This window comes from Chelmon rostratus, chromosome 4 (genome assembly GCF_017976325.1).
Source record: "Chelmon rostratus isolate fCheRos1 chromosome 4, fCheRos1.pri, whole genome shotgun sequence".
Taxonomy (NCBI): domain Eukaryota; kingdom Metazoa; phylum Chordata; class Actinopteri; order Chaetodontiformes; family Chaetodontidae; genus Chelmon; species Chelmon rostratus.
Genome location: NC_055661.1, coordinates 17,571,744 through 17,588,563, shown reverse-complemented (window position 1 = coordinate 17,588,563; position 16,820 = coordinate 17,571,744). Strand labels below are relative to the sequence as shown.

At 43.9% G+C, this 16,820-nt stretch overlaps 1 protein-coding gene across 1 annotated transcript in view; it reads left to right on the top strand.

Annotated features, from left to right (window-relative positions):
• Positions 1 to 16,820, top strand: part of fbn2b (fibrillin 2b) — a 62,110-nt gene that overhangs the window by 31,876 nt on the left and 13,414 nt on the right. Inside the window, exons 8-26 of the mRNA XM_041934850.1 lie at positions 685 to 810; positions 4,732 to 4,857; positions 8,878 to 9,030; positions 10,129 to 10,314; positions 10,512 to 10,655; positions 10,956 to 11,075; positions 11,254 to 11,379; positions 11,469 to 11,591; positions 12,270 to 12,545; positions 12,692 to 12,745; positions 12,831 to 12,956; positions 13,337 to 13,462; positions 13,768 to 13,887; positions 14,980 to 15,117; positions 15,431 to 15,481; positions 15,675 to 15,800; positions 15,901 to 16,128; positions 16,363 to 16,488; positions 16,582 to 16,710. Coding sequence (XP_041790784.1) covers positions 685 to 810; positions 4,732 to 4,857; positions 8,878 to 9,030; positions 10,129 to 10,314; positions 10,512 to 10,655; positions 10,956 to 11,075; positions 11,254 to 11,379; positions 11,469 to 11,591; positions 12,270 to 12,545; positions 12,692 to 12,745; positions 12,831 to 12,956; positions 13,337 to 13,462; positions 13,768 to 13,887; positions 14,980 to 15,117; positions 15,431 to 15,481; positions 15,675 to 15,800; positions 15,901 to 16,128; positions 16,363 to 16,488; positions 16,582 to 16,710 — 2,604 coding nt within the window. The remainder of the gene's footprint in view (positions 1 to 684; positions 811 to 4,731; positions 4,858 to 8,877; positions 9,031 to 10,128; positions 10,315 to 10,511; positions 10,656 to 10,955; positions 11,076 to 11,253; positions 11,380 to 11,468; positions 11,592 to 12,269; positions 12,546 to 12,691; positions 12,746 to 12,830; positions 12,957 to 13,336; positions 13,463 to 13,767; positions 13,888 to 14,979; positions 15,118 to 15,430; positions 15,482 to 15,674; positions 15,801 to 15,900; positions 16,129 to 16,362; positions 16,489 to 16,581; positions 16,711 to 16,820) is intronic.

The window sequence follows — 16,820 nt, the reverse complement described above, 5'->3', positions numbered from 1 at the left end:
TCTCTTTCACTGTCCACTCTCTTTCTCCTGACACACACACACACACACACACACACACACACACACATACACCAGAGACACCTAATCACCAGAGAGCCTAGAGCTACGTCTTGCTGGCAGCAGCACAAAGCACACCTGACCATGAGTCCAAATGTAGGGATTACACTCCAAGCTCCACATCAGGATGCTGGCTGTGTGTGTGTCTGCGGTTATGCGCATGTGTGTGTGTGTTTTCCAGGGTATCCACAGTTTCTTACAGGAACCTGCCCACTGACATATCCCCAATACTGGTAAATGTGAGTCACATTGAATGCTGGGAAAAACGTACATTTTAAAAGCCATTTCCTGTTCAAACAAGAGTGGCGTGGGAGTGGGTCTTTCTGGAAGTGGTCTTAGGCATCACAGCCAGCGGCAAGTTCATTGGCTCATTTTTTAAACCATTCCCTTTGCAAGAGAGAAGAATAGAAAAACAAAGAGCAGCGACAGAAAGTGTGCCAGAAACATGATGTGAAAAATGTGCTGTGAGCTATAGTAAACAGATGTAAACTTTAGATTTTAATGTAAAGCACATCCCTCTTCGTAGTTTTTGGTGTCTGTGTCCTAAAGCAATGTTCTGCACTTGCCAGTATTCTTAGAAACTTCTTTCCTCTCATCAGTCTCTGTGTCTTTCCTTCACTCTCTTAGATGTGGACGAGTGCCAGGCGGTGCCGGGCCTCTGCGCCGGAGGAAACTGCATCAACACCGTGGGATCCTACGAGTGTAAATGTCCCGCCGGCCACCGTCAGAGTGAAACCAGCCACAAATGTGAAGGTGAGTCTGAGTAGTGGATTAAAAATGAAAGAAAGAAAGCTTTGTCACGAGGATCAAAGGTAAGAAACATGCAGCCCTGACCAATAAACAGACCATGAGGACTAGTGGTCATCTTTGAGGAAATACTGATAAAGTGTAAAAATCAGTGCAGTGTGAGTTGGATTTCAAACACTCTTCTTACAAGGAGGAGGCATTGGAGACAGTCAAAAGTACGACCTTCCTTTCCATTGACATGAACCACGAATAAAACAAGCTAATGTTAGCATTTTGAAGCTGTAAACTTTATTTTTAAATGATATAATGGCAACGATTGCAATAATTCATAAAGCATTGCAAATTATTATCAGTGTTACTTGAAAGAGTGCATGAGTATTTGAAGTTATCACCAATCCAAATGGAAGAAAATGGAAGTTAGATTTTGTTGAGTTAATGGTGAGGCAGCCAGGACCGTGCACTTAACGATAGCTGCGGGTTTGCTGGGATCAGTTGACAAATCTCGACGGGGCAGTTAAAAAGTGACTGCATGTTCAGAGTTAAAGATGCCTGGATATGTGCACGTAAACACTCATCCGCACATTGAGAGTGGACTCACATTACAATGGGTTGATTGGGTGGAATTTAAACAATGCCGAGGCTAAACAGTCTGATAGTCAGCCAGGCAGGGGTTGTGCCTCTTGGACTGAAGCCGATGTGTTCTTAGTCTTTAGGGAGGATTACTGAAAGCTCTTAAACTGTTCCAGCCAGATGACATCCTTTCTACTGAACGAGACCAATACTGACCCTGCTAACATAGTTTATCAGTGCATGAATTATTGCCTAAATTCTCTTTTTATTAACTTGTAGCACGGCTTAGAGCTGCACCAGATACAGGAAGAATACAACTGTTCATATTTTGCTAAAAAAAAAAAAATGGCGTCTCCACCTTCAGATTCATGAGAAGCAATTATGATGACACACACAAAAAGTGATTTATGTTGCAGTGGATGAAGGAGGAAACGGGGAGGCTGACTTCACTAAATTCACCAGAGTCCCACTTTCAGTTGCGGTTTTGGGTGAGCGCCACCAACGGTTCAGGACACAGAGTCAGGAGAGAATGAGCGCTTCCAGAGAGATGCTGAGCACTGCTCAAAGAGATTTGGGTGTGGATGTTACATTCCAGCTGGTACCAAACAGCACAGACGGGGCTGAGCAGTTATATTACACACAGACTCAAGGACACGCTGAGACAAGGCAGGAGCTCAGGAGTAGAAAACCCTGTAACCTTTCTACCCTTTCTCTGGCCGCCACATTTTCTACATCACAACGCTATATTGACCAAAACCGGCTACCGATGATTATGTGGTGATTGACAAGAGAGGGTGAGAGGGAGAAAAACACGCTGATTTGAACCTTAAATTACACACACTCTGCCTGTTTCCACCGCTTCATATACAGTGTTAGCTCTGTTTTCTTCAGCAAAGGTCATTGTGGTCACAGCAGAACAAGAGCTGCAACTAAGGATTCCTCTCATCTTTGATTAATCTGTCAGTTTCTTTCAAATTAACGATCTTTGATCTACAAAATGTCAGAAAAAGTGAAAAGCTGTTTAAAGTATCCCATAAACAATTATGAGAGTCAAAACTCTCATTTTGTCTGAAAAACAGTTATATAAATTAGACAAAAGCAGCAGATCCTCACATTTTAGGTGCTGGGACTAGCAGACGTTTGAAGCTTTTACTTGATAAAGTCAGTGAACAATTACTTGATTATCATAATGGTTGTTTGCTGACAAACAGATGGATTGTGTAGGCATTTAACCTGACAATATCACTGGTGTGACACTAGAGTAGGTTTTTGTCTGCTTATCCAGCTGCAAACAGGGACCACTCATGGTTGAAATTATATCAAGCCCAGTGATTTGTAATAGGATTGGCGTACCACTTTTAAATTACTGCATTTAATGGATCTTCATGGTTATGTGAATTCTTTGCATTAATATTTTTGTTGTATTAGAAAGCAGGCTCATTGTTTCTGTTCATCCAGGTGAAATAGGATTTATCATGTGATTTTTTATCATTTGACCCAAGCGGAGCGAGAAAAGAAAGAGTTCAGTGTTCGTAAAGCTTGTAAAAACAAAACAGCAGTCATGATGTGTGTGTTTAGTCATGGATCGGCAAATCTGTGAAATCTCACAAACAATCAGGCGGGGTCCTTTGGGGAAGGTTTTTTATTGAAATGCCCTTCGAGCTAATGCACAAACGGCCTCACTGCGAGCTTTCACGGTGAAATTAGTGAGGATTTGGAGCAATTAAGATGAACTGCAGTTAAGATGTCATGGGTGTCTGATCGTTTTGGGCACAACAAGGCACCTGGTTTTATGGCCCACTTTTCGTTCAGACTGTGCTTAAAAGTCTCTCCGTTTTTTCCCCTCCTCCTTCTCCTCTTTCTGCTTTTTCTGCTTCTTCTTTCATTTTCCTTCCATAAATACAGTCCTTTGGCTGAAAACCAGCTGTTAGTGCTGAACAAAGAAACACTTACGGCATCTGGGAGACTTTCTCATTACGTGCGCGGACCTCCCCATTGCTCCAACACTCGCGGATTCTCACGCACTCACGTTTACTAATACACACACACACACACGCACACAGTTTCACACATCAGTTTAGATTAGATGAATAAATGGAAACTGGCCCAGTTTTGTCCTGATGAGTGTTATGGATATGGACACACAGTAACACAGATTTGATGCCTCAGTTGTAGACATTTATCCAGGTGACACACATTTCTCTCCACACACACACACACACACACACACAGTCAGCCCCACAGCGCTACGTCTGTGGAGCGTAATGTCTGGCGTGCTGTTGCTGCTGCTGACACAAGGTTTATTTGGCTGGGTTTTTACAGCCTCACCTAGGCCTTCTGCTGCTGCTGCTGTCAGACAGGAGTCAGCAGGGGAAGAGCGGCCTCTTAGCTTCCCACAGCAGGCACTACTACACACTTTTTACTCCAAGAAAGACAAACACTAGCACACCCATCACTTTTCCAACTGACACGCACACTACGGCACGCACCGCCGTCTGCATCAATACTGTAATTATGCCGCGCAGTGGTGCAGTAATTACGTATGCGTATAAATAAGCGTGACACATCATAAAAGCCCAATACCTTCTGGAACTTCACTTTGGGTCCCCCGTCATGGAGCAATGAGGCCCCCTCTCAGTGAATAATACAGCTTAATGCCATCGTAAAGAGCACCACACCAAGGTGGGCCCAGCCAAGCAGTGTGCCCAGGTACTGGCACACATGTCTGGGTCGAACCGTTGGAAACAATTCTAGATACAGAATTTACACGTATAATAAAGCCAAATGCTGAGTGGCATACATACATATGCTTTTAACATAGCAGGTTTCCTTGTGACTAGAAGAACCTCCTTGCATGTATAAATGATTTCTGTCAGAGCATTGTTTTGTTGGTTGCTGCAGCACACCAAAAAGCTGAATAAAACAGTATAAAACTGCCTTAATGATGTTAAAACCAGTAGCTCTCTGATCCAGTGAAGGAGACTATGGTGAGTCATGCACTGGTGAGTGCTGCTGCTGTTCCTCTCTCACTGAGCTTCACTGTTTATACTGTTGGATTGTTCCTGTCATATACATGTCTTGAGTTTTAGCCTGAAGAGAGCACACGAGAAGTGAAGTAATTCCACTTTGGTAGACTGCAGATCCATTTGGTTTCCTTAATTTGTCCTCAGGGAGAAACTCTTACTCCAGTGCAATAAACTTTTACTGCAGCACGCTACTGCATCTTTCCAAACAAAGAAATTTTGAACATTGAAAAGTTTGTCTGAGCTGGCGTGAGGCGTACTCGACAGATGTGTCCCGCGATGGGAGATCGGATGAGATATTTATGATCTAACTGTATGTCTGTGTGTGTTTCAGACATCGATGAATGCAGCACCATTCCTGGTGTGTGTGACGGAGGAGAATGCACCAACACTGCTGGTAGCTACGTGTGCACCTGTCCACGAGGTTACATCTCCAGCACAGATGGCTCCAGATGTGTGGGTGAGTCTGACACACGTCACATTTTCAGCACTTCTCTCTCTCTCTCTCTCTCTCTCATTTGTGTATTTCCTCACCCCCTGGCTAGCCAAAAGCTTCACATCTGGCTGGTAACTTCCCTCCCTCCATCACTGTTTCCTGTGAGTGGAGTTCTGATGAATCAAGCTGGCCTGCAGACCTGTGGTCACCATGTTCAGACAAACACACTTGCACGCACTTTTTGACCTTAACAGCATTAATCTCCTCTAATGTCAATGCCCCTCTGACTCATTCACGCACACACTGACACACATACACTGCATACTTCACTGACATGTCCCATGAAACACTACCGGGTGTTAATCTATTCCTGCAGTCCTCACCCATCATGGCAGCCACAGAGAAACACAACCAGGTGTTAATATATAATTTCAAGATTTGGCCCCAAAACAGACAGCTCAGGGTCTGTCTGCATCACAGGCTCAACCAAACTCCCCTCCAATAAAAGCTCCTGTAGCAAAGTAAAACCTCTGGATTGCTGTAATTGAAAATACATGTTTTCGCCAGCTCCATCTTTCATTGTGAATTTCATCTGTTTTTTTTCTAATTTTCATGCAATTCATCTTCCATCATCTGTGGAAAATAATGAGCTCCTCTGTTTTTACTTTGGAAAAAAAAAGTTTGTGAGGAAATGGGCTGAAAATACCAAGAAAAGCACTTCCCAAAGTCTCACATGTGCACATACATAAACAGGGCGGAGGCTGATCTCACAGGTAGTGTGTGAGCTTGCTTGTCGTGTGGTGGATTGTTTAGCTTCACTGTAGCAGACATATGGTGTTGTTTAAGAGGAAAGAAAGGAAAAACAAAGGATAGCCACGACTAATCTCAGCACAGTGGAAAAAATATATTCTATAAAGGCCAAAGGTATGTGGACACCTCAACAGTAAAACCATAATGTGATTGTTCAACATCCCATTTTGAATTATGGCCATTAATATACTGCTGTAAATGTTTTTCTGCTCTGTGAATACTTTCCACAACATGTTAGAACCTGGCTGCAGAGATTGATTGTTTGATGGCTGGCAGTCGGTGATCAAATTCATCGTGAAGTCGTTGGATGTCATGTTGTTCTGCACCAATCTGCTACAATCGTTTCTGTGTAGATGTGGCATTGCGGTAGTGTCATGTTAAAACAGGAAAAGAGCCTTCGGCTGTCCTAACCCCAAAGGTGGAGGCACGCTAAGATTTTCCTTTATTGGAGCTCAGGTGCTTACCCCAAAAAATGAAATGTGGCCAAATACAGTATATGCAGACTGGGGTGTCTGCGAAATGCAAAAAACTAAAAAAGTAAAAAGAGTATAAAGATTAATAATCACCATATTGGAGGAGAGGGGACAAAGGGGGTGAAGAGGTGATGGAGGATGGGTTGTGTTTTCCTTAACAAACAGGTGAAGCACTGAAGGGAGGAGTGAAAGAAAATCGGGATCGTTATAAATTACAGCCTGGTGTGCCTCTGTGTGTGTGTGTGTGTGTGTGTGTGTGTGTGAGAGAGAGAAAGAAAGTGGATCACACACTGACACAGTGCTCCAATCACCCAAACCCAAACGTTCTCCATCTGTCTGCCTTTATGCGTGTCCATATTTTTCTTTTTTTCCCTTTCCACTGTCATCCCCTTTCTGTCTCTTCTTTGCTCTGAAGAGATATGTTACTCTCTCCCCTCTCTCTGTATCACTTCAAAGCTCATTATTCTCTGCTAACAGTTCAGTGATTTACAGTAGAAAGTCTCTTTGTTTAATCCAAACTGTTTCCATGTCCATTTGGATTTTGTCTTTTCTCTTGCTCAGTCCCCTCCGGCTTTTTTGTTTTATGTCTTTTTTTAACAGTTTATTTCCCAAGTGTTCTCGCACTCGCGTCCTCTTTATCTATCTCGCCGTTTCCTCTTGGACCTCTTTTCCCCTCCCATCCTCTGACATCTGGATCCTGCACCTCGCTTCCTTCAGTTGTGGTTTCCAGTTGCTCCTCTGCAGACTCCTGAAGGGAAAGAGACAAAAAAAGAGAGAGCAAATAAAACAGGTGCCAGACACAACCAGCATATATCCTTCCTCTGTCTCTGTCCCACTTCCAAAATGGACAAGACTCGATCGGGAGGAGACAGAGGCCGAGATAAGTAAACCCAAATAAAGCCAGACTAGACTGGGTCACCTCCAATCCAGCTTGCGGATATTCCAAACCAGTGATCCACAGTCACACTTAAACACAAACCAGGGCTTGGAATTTCCCATACTCTCTGATCTCTTTGCCCTTTTTGTGGTGAATAAAACAGTAAATTGTTTCATGTTTTAGAAGTAGGAAGTATAGTTCTGGTCCGGGGGTTATCCCATGTGGCTCTAGCTGTATTGGCTCATGTTTTGAGGGATGTACTGTACCGTGGTGAAGTAGGCCATTGGGAGCTGTTGGGGGCCTGACAGTAATCAGAGCCTAATGCCCTGTCACACGGTGGAAGCTTGAAAAAAAAAAAAAGGACCTGTCCAGTCAGTCAGTCTGTAAAAACACCTCCCCAAATGAAAGCATATGCTTGTGTAGTGGAGCAACACTAGCGAGCAAACCACAGTCTGGATCCAATTTAAGCCATCATCATCCTCATCAGCAAACCACCCCTGCTCAGCTCCCCCTCTCCTCCACCCGGCCTCCAGCTAGGTCACTCCAGTGAGGTGTTTTTAGGTTATGTGTGTGTTTGTGTACATTTATGTGTGTACGCAAGCATAGCTGTTTGTATTTGTGCATTTATTCTTCACATGCCTGAGAATGCACATCTGTATGTAGCTGCATGTCAGTGTGTGTGTACTGTACTGTATGTGCTCCCAGACACAGTGCACCCCCCCCCATGTTCTATCTAATTGGCAAGAATTGCTCCACATGGAACTGATTAATTCCAGACTGCTGGCTCATTAGTGAGTTAATCGACTTGCGCTCCCCCGCCTCCACGTCCCCCTTCAATCTGCCTTTCCTTTTCCTTTTTCTCCCCCTTTTTTCTGTAGATGCACTTAAGCTTCTTTCTCACATATGTTGCTCACTTTCTAAAATAATACACATGTATTCTCTCTCTCTCGCTCTGCCTTTTTCCCTCAGTTAATATTTTCCCTAAATACCCAGAAAGCCCCCTGTCTTCTTCTCGATTTACTCCTTACACACACTCTTTGAACCCCAGCCCCCTTTACTGCCCCATTGACCCTGACCCTGAAAACTGTAACAAATAAGACCTCCTTTTGGAGGCCCTTCAGATTCCTGCAGTTGAATGAGACCCCAGGCAACCTTTCCCACTACCAGGCCATAAAGAAGCTTCCTCCCTAACCACTGTGGAAAGGCCAGTCCGGCCTCTATGACTTACAGCACTGCCGATTTGAAAGCGGCGATTACCTGTAACCTTTCCTCACATTTAATGCAGTGTCAGTGGTAGAAATGATGCTTAAGCAGTTACCTGAAGTCCTGCATTTGTAGAGTAACTAAACACCGAGCTGAAAAGCAGTGTTTCACTGCCCTCTCTGGTCAAAAGCTTCAAGGTGTAGAGGTACAACACTCTGACCCAGCAGCACTGGTGGGAGTTGTTGGTGTGCTCTGTAGCAACTACAGCTGCATCACTACAGCAGGATGAGAATTAAAACCAGTGGGGGTCAGCAAGAACTAAAGTTACTCTTTAAGATTTTATATGGGCAAAAAAATCTAAATGAGCACAACTGTTAGTTTGCATTACGTATGTATGCGTGTGTCTTTATGTATCTATACAGCAGAAAGTTAAAATCTTACTTGAGTTACACTGTTTCAGCCTTAAGTTCAACTTTAACTTTGATGTCCGTGAAGGAACCTTTGTCTCTCACAGCCGAGGGAAACATAGAACCCACCAAAACTCAGACACATACAGCAGATTATTAAAATACATTAGCCATGTGTATCTTTGATATTTGACATATTGTGATGACCTTTTGGGCTTTAACTCATGCCTGTTGCTGTCTGCTCAGTAACCCTGCTAACGTGTCTCCTCTTCAGATCAGCGCGTGGGCACCTGCTTCTCTGCTCTGGCTAACGGCCGCTGTGCTGCGGAGCTGACTGGTCAGTACACCAAGATGCAGTGTTGCTGCGACACAGGACGCTGCTGGGCTTTGGGACAGATCCCTGAGATGTGCCCTGTCAGGGGCTCTGGTGAGTACACACCAAGACAAGATACACCAAACTGCAGATCCCACGTTTGAGTTGCTGACAACCACACATGGTTCTAACAACATGTACGTGAGCCGCTCCCAAACAAAGAGATGGATATGAGCTAGAAATGAGGACAAAACATCCATCACCTTCTTCCTCTGCTGACAAAAAACTGGCAGTCTCCACAATAGATTGTCTATGACTTGGCATGAGCACAGGCGGTAAATAAAGCCATGACAGCGTAAATGTTTCACAAGCCAAATGAGTTTAACACAGTAATGCTACACTAGACAAGACTGACGCCGTTACAGAGAGCTTTGAGTATGTGTGTGTATGTGTGTGTGTGTGTGTGTGCACTCACACTGATGAGCACGATGCCATGAACGCAAACCAAACAGAGAAAGATGGAAAAGATTTGTGTGAAGATAATGACCCATCATCTCCTCAGTCTAGATGGAATTCAGAAAACTTCTTCTGCGTGATCCGTAACTGATCTGTTACTGATCTTCTTTCACTGGCAGCGCCAAAATAAAATGTGTGTGTGTGTGTGTGTTTGATTAATTGTGACTGTCAAACTAAGTGATGAACATACATACTACAAACATGCAGTGCTGTACATTTATACTGTACACCCATAAACAAATACATACAGTGCCTGTATACATACTTTAATTCATACTTTCAAACATACAACTTAATAACACGCTGGACTTCATTTTTCTCTTATTACTTGGTCAGGCTTTGTTCCAGTCATAGCATATCTGAAACCAGTAAAATTCATACAGTTAGATGGTCAATTTAATTACAAACTTCAACAAAAGAACATCAAAATTTATTGCAAAGTGCAATGGCCTTTTTGTATTCCGCAATTCCAGGAAACAGTGAGTACATTTCAAGTACACACCGTAGGACTTTGAGTGGTGCTTCTGAGTCTGAATGACTATAATCAGCCACATAAACTGTTTAAATACAGAATCTTTGTTGGCACAATGTGAGAGCTTGAGCTGAACGTGCTCTTCCTTAGTTTCATCTGGAAATGTAACCTACAGTAGAATGCATCCGCTGATTTGTTCCCTGTGATCTCTGTTTCTCTTGTAGACGAGTTCAGGCGTCTGTGCATTGTGGGTGTTCCGCAAGGACACGGCCTCCCTCAGCCCTACCCCAACGGACACTTCCCCAACAACAACGGCAACGGGTTCAACTATGGATACAAGTTCCCCAGTGTGCCTAATGGTAATGGTAACGGAGGCATTGGCGGTAACGGAGGAAGCTTTGGAGGGAATGGTGGGAACTTTGGAGGGAACGGAGGAAGCTTTGGGGGCAATGGAGGAGGACTTCTGACCCACCAACATATAGGTGAGTCGCTCTGTGGATTTGAATACATCTGTTAAATGACGAAGATTAAAGGGCTCACTTCCACTTGCTATATTTTGTTTGTTTGTCTGCTGCATTTTGTTAATGTGTCTGTTGTGTGTTCCCAGGCACTGTTTCTGTGAACGACTCCATCGACGTTTGCAAACATTTCACCAACCTGTGTCTGAATGGACGCTGCATTCCCACACCCACGAGCTACCGCTGCGAGTGCAACATGGGCTACAGGCAGGATGTTCGTGGGGAGTGTATTGGTAAGAAACATGCTCACTGTATACTGTACAAGTGCACATACAGAGATACTCAGTCAGTTTTCAATAACCTCTCTGAGCCTAACGGGCAGACACAGTGACTATGTGACAGTCCCACGGTTAATTACGTGTACTACACTGCCATCTTCTGCCGAATTAAGGAATTTAATACAAGTGTAGGTTGACGCCTGTAGGAGAAATCTGCTTAGTTGTGAACCTTTGACTTCTTTGTGTTTAATATTTAAATCCATTCACTCTGACAGTAAGTGGTTGTTTTTGTTTGCTTTATTTCTTCCTCCCCAGATGTGGATGAGTGTGTGAGTAATCCATGTATCAATGGAGACTGTGTCAACACACCTGGATCGTACCACTGCAAGTGCCATGAGGGCTACCAGGGAACCCCTACCAAACAGGCCTGCATTGGTATGTCTGACTGCTGTCGAACTACATTACTGTAACAAGTCCCCAAGATATTTCACTGAAATAGTAACATGACACATTTCCTTAAAACTTTGAGACTCAGTTTAATATGACTGATGGTTAAAATATAATAAACTCACGCCACATTCATCCTCCCTCTTCCTCCTCTCTCTCTCTTTAGATATTGATGAGTGTATTGTGAATGGAGTGATGTGTCGCAACGGCCGCTGTGTCAACACAGAGGGAAGCTTTCAGTGTATCTGCAACGCTGGTTTTGAGCTCACTCCTGATGGAAAGAACTGCATCGGTAAGGAGCCAACACAGAAACAGGGGGCACCTCACATGAACTTCATACTTAATAAACTTGACCTGAATCCTCTTCCTGTGTCCCTCCAGATCACGACGAATGTGCCACCACCAACATGTGCCTCAATGGCATGTGTATCAATGAGGATGGCAGCTTTAAGTGTATCTGCAAACCGGGCTTTGCTTTAGCACCTAACGGACGCTACTGCACTGGTATGAATGATTTATAAAGTACAAACAGAGACATGAAGTAATGGGCCAAACAGGCTCCTTCTAAACAGTGCTGACAGATTTGGTGTTCTTTGAAATCCTTCAGATCCTCTTTTCAACCCATTTGTGCAATAACTTTTTGAAACAGCCCCAATCTGTAATACACAGTCCAGAAATACATAGATAGATTAATTCATGAGTCTCTGCTGAGAGATTTTGTCTGGAAACATCTGCCGTTCTGTGGCTGTCATACCACAACACAGACAGCACAGGTGCATATCCAAATACAACACATATCAACCTAAATAAAAGTCCTCATCAAGCTCGCTGTGAGTACAGATGGACTAATTCCAAGGGAGTGATTTTGTTTATGACTGTTATTCTGAAAAATAGTGAGCCTTTTTTTTCTTTCATTTTGTCATGTTCGTGCTCATGAGTTAGCTGTGACGCTTACCTGCATAATCCAAGACGTGTAAAACAGCGTTTTAAAGACAATTTCCCGCCCCTACTGTAAGTTTAGCATCTGGAATGATTAAAAAAAAACTCACCATTATAGTAAAGTTAGTAGCAAACTCATATGATTTGCATATTTACCGTTTACAGTACACGCTGTACATGTCTGCCTTAGCTCATAAACAGAAGCTTCCATATGACGTATACAATGTGCCCTCTCGTCCTCAGACATCGATGAGTGTCAGACACCTGGCATTTGTATGAACGGCCGCTGCATTAACTCCGAGGGCTCCTTCCGCTGTGAGTGTCCGCCAGGCCTGGCCATCGATGTGGATGGAAGAGTGTGTGTGGACACTCACATGAGGACCACCTGCTACGGCGCCATAAAAATGGGCACGTGCTCGCGACCGTTCCCTGGTGCAGTGACCAAGTCTGAGTGCTGCTGTGCCAACCCTGAACACGGTTTTGGAGAGCCTTGTCAACCCTGCCCCTCCAGAAACTCAGGTAAAATCTTTGATTTGCTTCATACAGTTTTTCACAGTTCTTGGAAATGTTGGTTCATTTTGTTAAAGTCACAAAAAATAAACAAGTAAAAGAAACCTAAATATCAAACTCATCTAATGTGTTTTTCCTCTTTGCTTAACTTTCAGCTGAGTTCCAGGCTGTATGCAGCAGTGGGATTGGCATTACAGCTGATGGCAGAGGTGAGTGTGTTGTTCACGAATGTGACTGTTCCCAGTCGAAACATTCATGTCAGTATTCATCTTCATAATACGTGTCCTCTCCTAGACATCAATGAGTGTGCCCTGGACCCTGACATTTGTCAGAACGGCATATGTGAGAACCTGAGAGGAAGCTACCGCTGCATCTGCAACATCGGTTACGAGTCTGACACCAGTGGCAAAAACTGTGTCGGTGAGTCGCCCGAGGGGATTGTTTTTATGTTTTTAGAAAGTGTGCGATGGATATGTCTGAAAGTGAAACTATGGACCTTTCTGTTAATACTGTGGCCACAAGTCAGAATTGCAGGATAAAGGTAAATGCTAAGACTCAGTGTAACAGCATCAGATTGTACCACAATGTCTTTCTCAACTAACATTAGCTAACGTTAGCCACCACAAGCTACAGGTCACACCAGACCAAGTCAGGCTATAGCAGCAACAATGAGTGTATTGAATTAACAGAGTGTGTGTTGCTGTACTGCTGGTTTGCATGATGGCCCTTCAATTTGGAATGAATCATAAATCTTTTTTTAAATTATTTTCTAAACAATGGTGTCTCCTGTTTCCCTGCAGACATCAATGAGTGTCTGGTGAACCGTCTGCTTTGTGACAACGGCCTGTGCAGAAACACTCCTGGCTCCTACACCTGCTCCTGCCCTAAGGGATTTGTCTTCAAACCCGAGTCCGAGACCTGCGAAGGTGAGCGCTCATGCACACACACACACACACACATTCTCTCTTACACACAAACACACTCACGTGTTTGTGCTGCTTCACATCTACACGTGTTTTGGCGTTTTCAGCAACAATCAAGGTCATTATGAGGTGACATTATTACCAGATGTGCTGCATTTAGTTTCCAGTAAACATGTGGCTCACATAAAGAAGACAGACAGACAGACACACACACACACACAGCGTTCGCAACTGCCAAATGTTGATGACGATCCATTTGATTCAGCCACTCAGCCCTGACCTCAGGTGCGTCTTTGCACATGTTTCAGATATCAATGAATGCGTCTCCAGCCCGTGCATCAATGGAGCGTGTCGCAACGTGGCCGGGTCCTTCAACTGCGAGTGCACACACGGCAGCAAGCTGGACTCCACCAACACCATCTGCGTGGGTAAGACATCCGTCCTCCTGAATGCCTGACACAAATTAGAGCAGCACGGCAGGGTCCCAGAAACAGCTTGCTCGAGATACAGTTAACACTGAGACATGAGTGTCAATGGGAAATAATTAGCGCCACGGTCTTTTTGTCTCATCATTCTAATCGAGTTTCTTCTTCACTTTTGTCAACAAACACTGAGCTGGTTCAGGCTTCCAGATACATTATCATCCTCAGATGTTGGGAAAAATGGCCCACAGAGATGATTTATTAGATGAATCTTTGCATGCATGGCCTTGGTTCACATAGAGATTGTTTTTTGCATAGAGACCACTGCAGATTCAAAATGGCACGCGGTATGTGAGACTCTCTGCTGAGGTTAAATATATTCCACTTGTTTGGAGGTTTGTTACTCTGGGAAATCATTCTGAGAAAGCTACATGCTAATACAGAATACAGATTTTATTGTAACTGGATGGGAGAATGAGTCATTAAATAAATACTTATACATATTGCATGAGCTGGCTCTGTCAGAGGTCTACAAATTCCACTGGTTTGGGTCCTTTCTATTTATGTTTTGGAGCCCATCACGCAGCGGGGGGAAGAAAGGGAAAGAAAATTGTGGTTTTGTGTTTGGGTGGCCTTGTGGTTTTGGAGAAAAGCGTCACTGTTATGACTGTACACTCGTTCAGCTCATTAGGAATGCAACAGCATAGGATTTAATGTGTGACGTGTGGGCATTACTCAGCTCAACATCTAGCCAAAGACAAGTTTTATGGTAGGATGGGGAGCTGTAGGTGACATGTTGATTGCTCTTGTGGTGCATTTTGTTGCTATAGTCAAAGGTGCCCTGTTGAGATAGACATTTTGACCATTAGTGGTTCTGTGGAGTGATGCATGTATGAGCAGATAACTGGTTTCTATCTTGTGCTCTACCAGCAAATTCAACATTTTATGAAGAAGGAAATGCACCCAACTTATTTCCAAGGCCTGAAGGATACACACAATGTGTTTTGATGGAAAACACTGAATGTTAACTGTGTTTATAAGAACACCCCACGGGGCATCTAAAATCAAGTCCTCTCTGTGGTCACCTCGGCTCCACAGACAGTATGAAGAGTACGTGCTGGCTGACGATACAAGACAACCGCTGCGAGGTCAACATCAACGGAGCCACACTGAAGTCTGAGTGCTGCTCCACACTGGGAGCCGCCTGGGGCAGCCCCTGTGATCCCTGCGAGATGGGTCAGTTCACGCACAATGATGCTTTAAGAGTTGCTTTACAGTTTCATATGTTATTCTGAGCGATTTTCTTTTATTCATTATTAATACATGATCCAAAGAACAAAGGTACAAATAAAATGTTGATGCAGGTTTTACATGCTTTTAGTCTGCTTTGCTCAAGAAGAAAGTAACATCATATTGTGGACACCATAACCAGACCAATATTAAATTCAATATTTCCCTGGCAAAACAATGTATGTATACATGCTCTACATAAAGTGTTTATGTTTAAAATGCTTTTATTACATCTCTCAATCTTCTTATGTGTCCTCAGACACGGCCTGCTCTCGAGGGTTTGCTCGTATGAAGGGCCTTGTGTGTGAAGGTAAGAACATTTGATAACTTCATGACAAACCTGCAGTGCTCTCTTCATCCAACACAAACGTCCAGTAAATCATTCTGTGTTTTTGTCCTTGTAATATGCCTTAATGTTCTCCCCGCGGGGGAAAAAAAATCATGCGTGTTTGAGCGTGTATCACCTTGTAATCATGGCTCTTAAAATGCCCTGCTCCCCGCAGACATTAATGAGTGCGAGGTGTTCCCTGGAGTGTGCACAAATGGCCGGTGTGTGAACACCCAGGGCTCGTTCCGCTGCGAGTGTGCCGAGGGTCTCACCTTGGACAGTACTGGACGAACGTGTGTCGGTAAGAGGAGAAATCTTATCCAATGCAACTGTTGTTTCCAGTCGCCATCACATCAATGCACTATTAGGCCAAAACTTGATTTTTTAACTTACTTATCTAGACATGCGTAGTGAGCAGTGCTACATGAAGTGGCACGAGGATGAGTGTGGCGAGCCGCTGCCGGGCAGATACCGTGTGGACATGTGCTGCTGTACCGTGGGTGCTGCCTGGGGTATCGACTGTGAGGAGTGTCCCAAACCGGGCACACCTGAGTACAGAACAATCTGTCCCAGAGGGCTCGGCTTTGCCAACAGAGGAGACATTCTGACCGGCAGGCCCTTCTACAAAGGTACCAAGATGCTTTCATTAAAAGTTTTTTAAAAAGCTAATCATTAGAAAAAAAAGAATTATACGTGAATTGAAAAATAAATAACTACTATGTTTGTATTTTATATTATTTTGAAATGTCAGATATCGTAGTATGAGGATCCTCAGGATCCTATCCGAGCCATCCATGAACATCAACTCGTTTGTAGCTCTGACTCATCTTATTGAGATTTTGATTTGGTGTCTTTCTCCACAGATGTTAACGAGTGTAAGGTGTTCCAGGGTCTTTGTACTTATGGAAATTGCCGGAACACCATTGGCAGTTTCAAGTGTCGCTGCAACAGTGGCTTCGCTCTGACCGCAGAAGAGAGGAACTGCACAGGTATGAGAGACGGGCAGAATAAAACATTTCGTACATTTCATCACAGGCAGTAAGCAGTTAGTCAGCGTTCCCTTTAAATTCTCTGTGTCTCAGACATCGATGAGTGTCGCATCTCCCCGGACTTGTGCGGTCATGGCACCTGTGTCAATACACCGGGCAGCTTTGAGTGTGAATGTTTCGAGGGCTACGAGAGCGGCTTCATGATGATGAAGAACTGCATGGGTGAGTCCGAAACAAATTCAGACACCATTACAAAGTTTCAAGCGATACGCTCATGTGAAATCAAAGTCCAGTTTCTAATCGCTCCCTTACTTCCGTGTTCTTTTTGAACT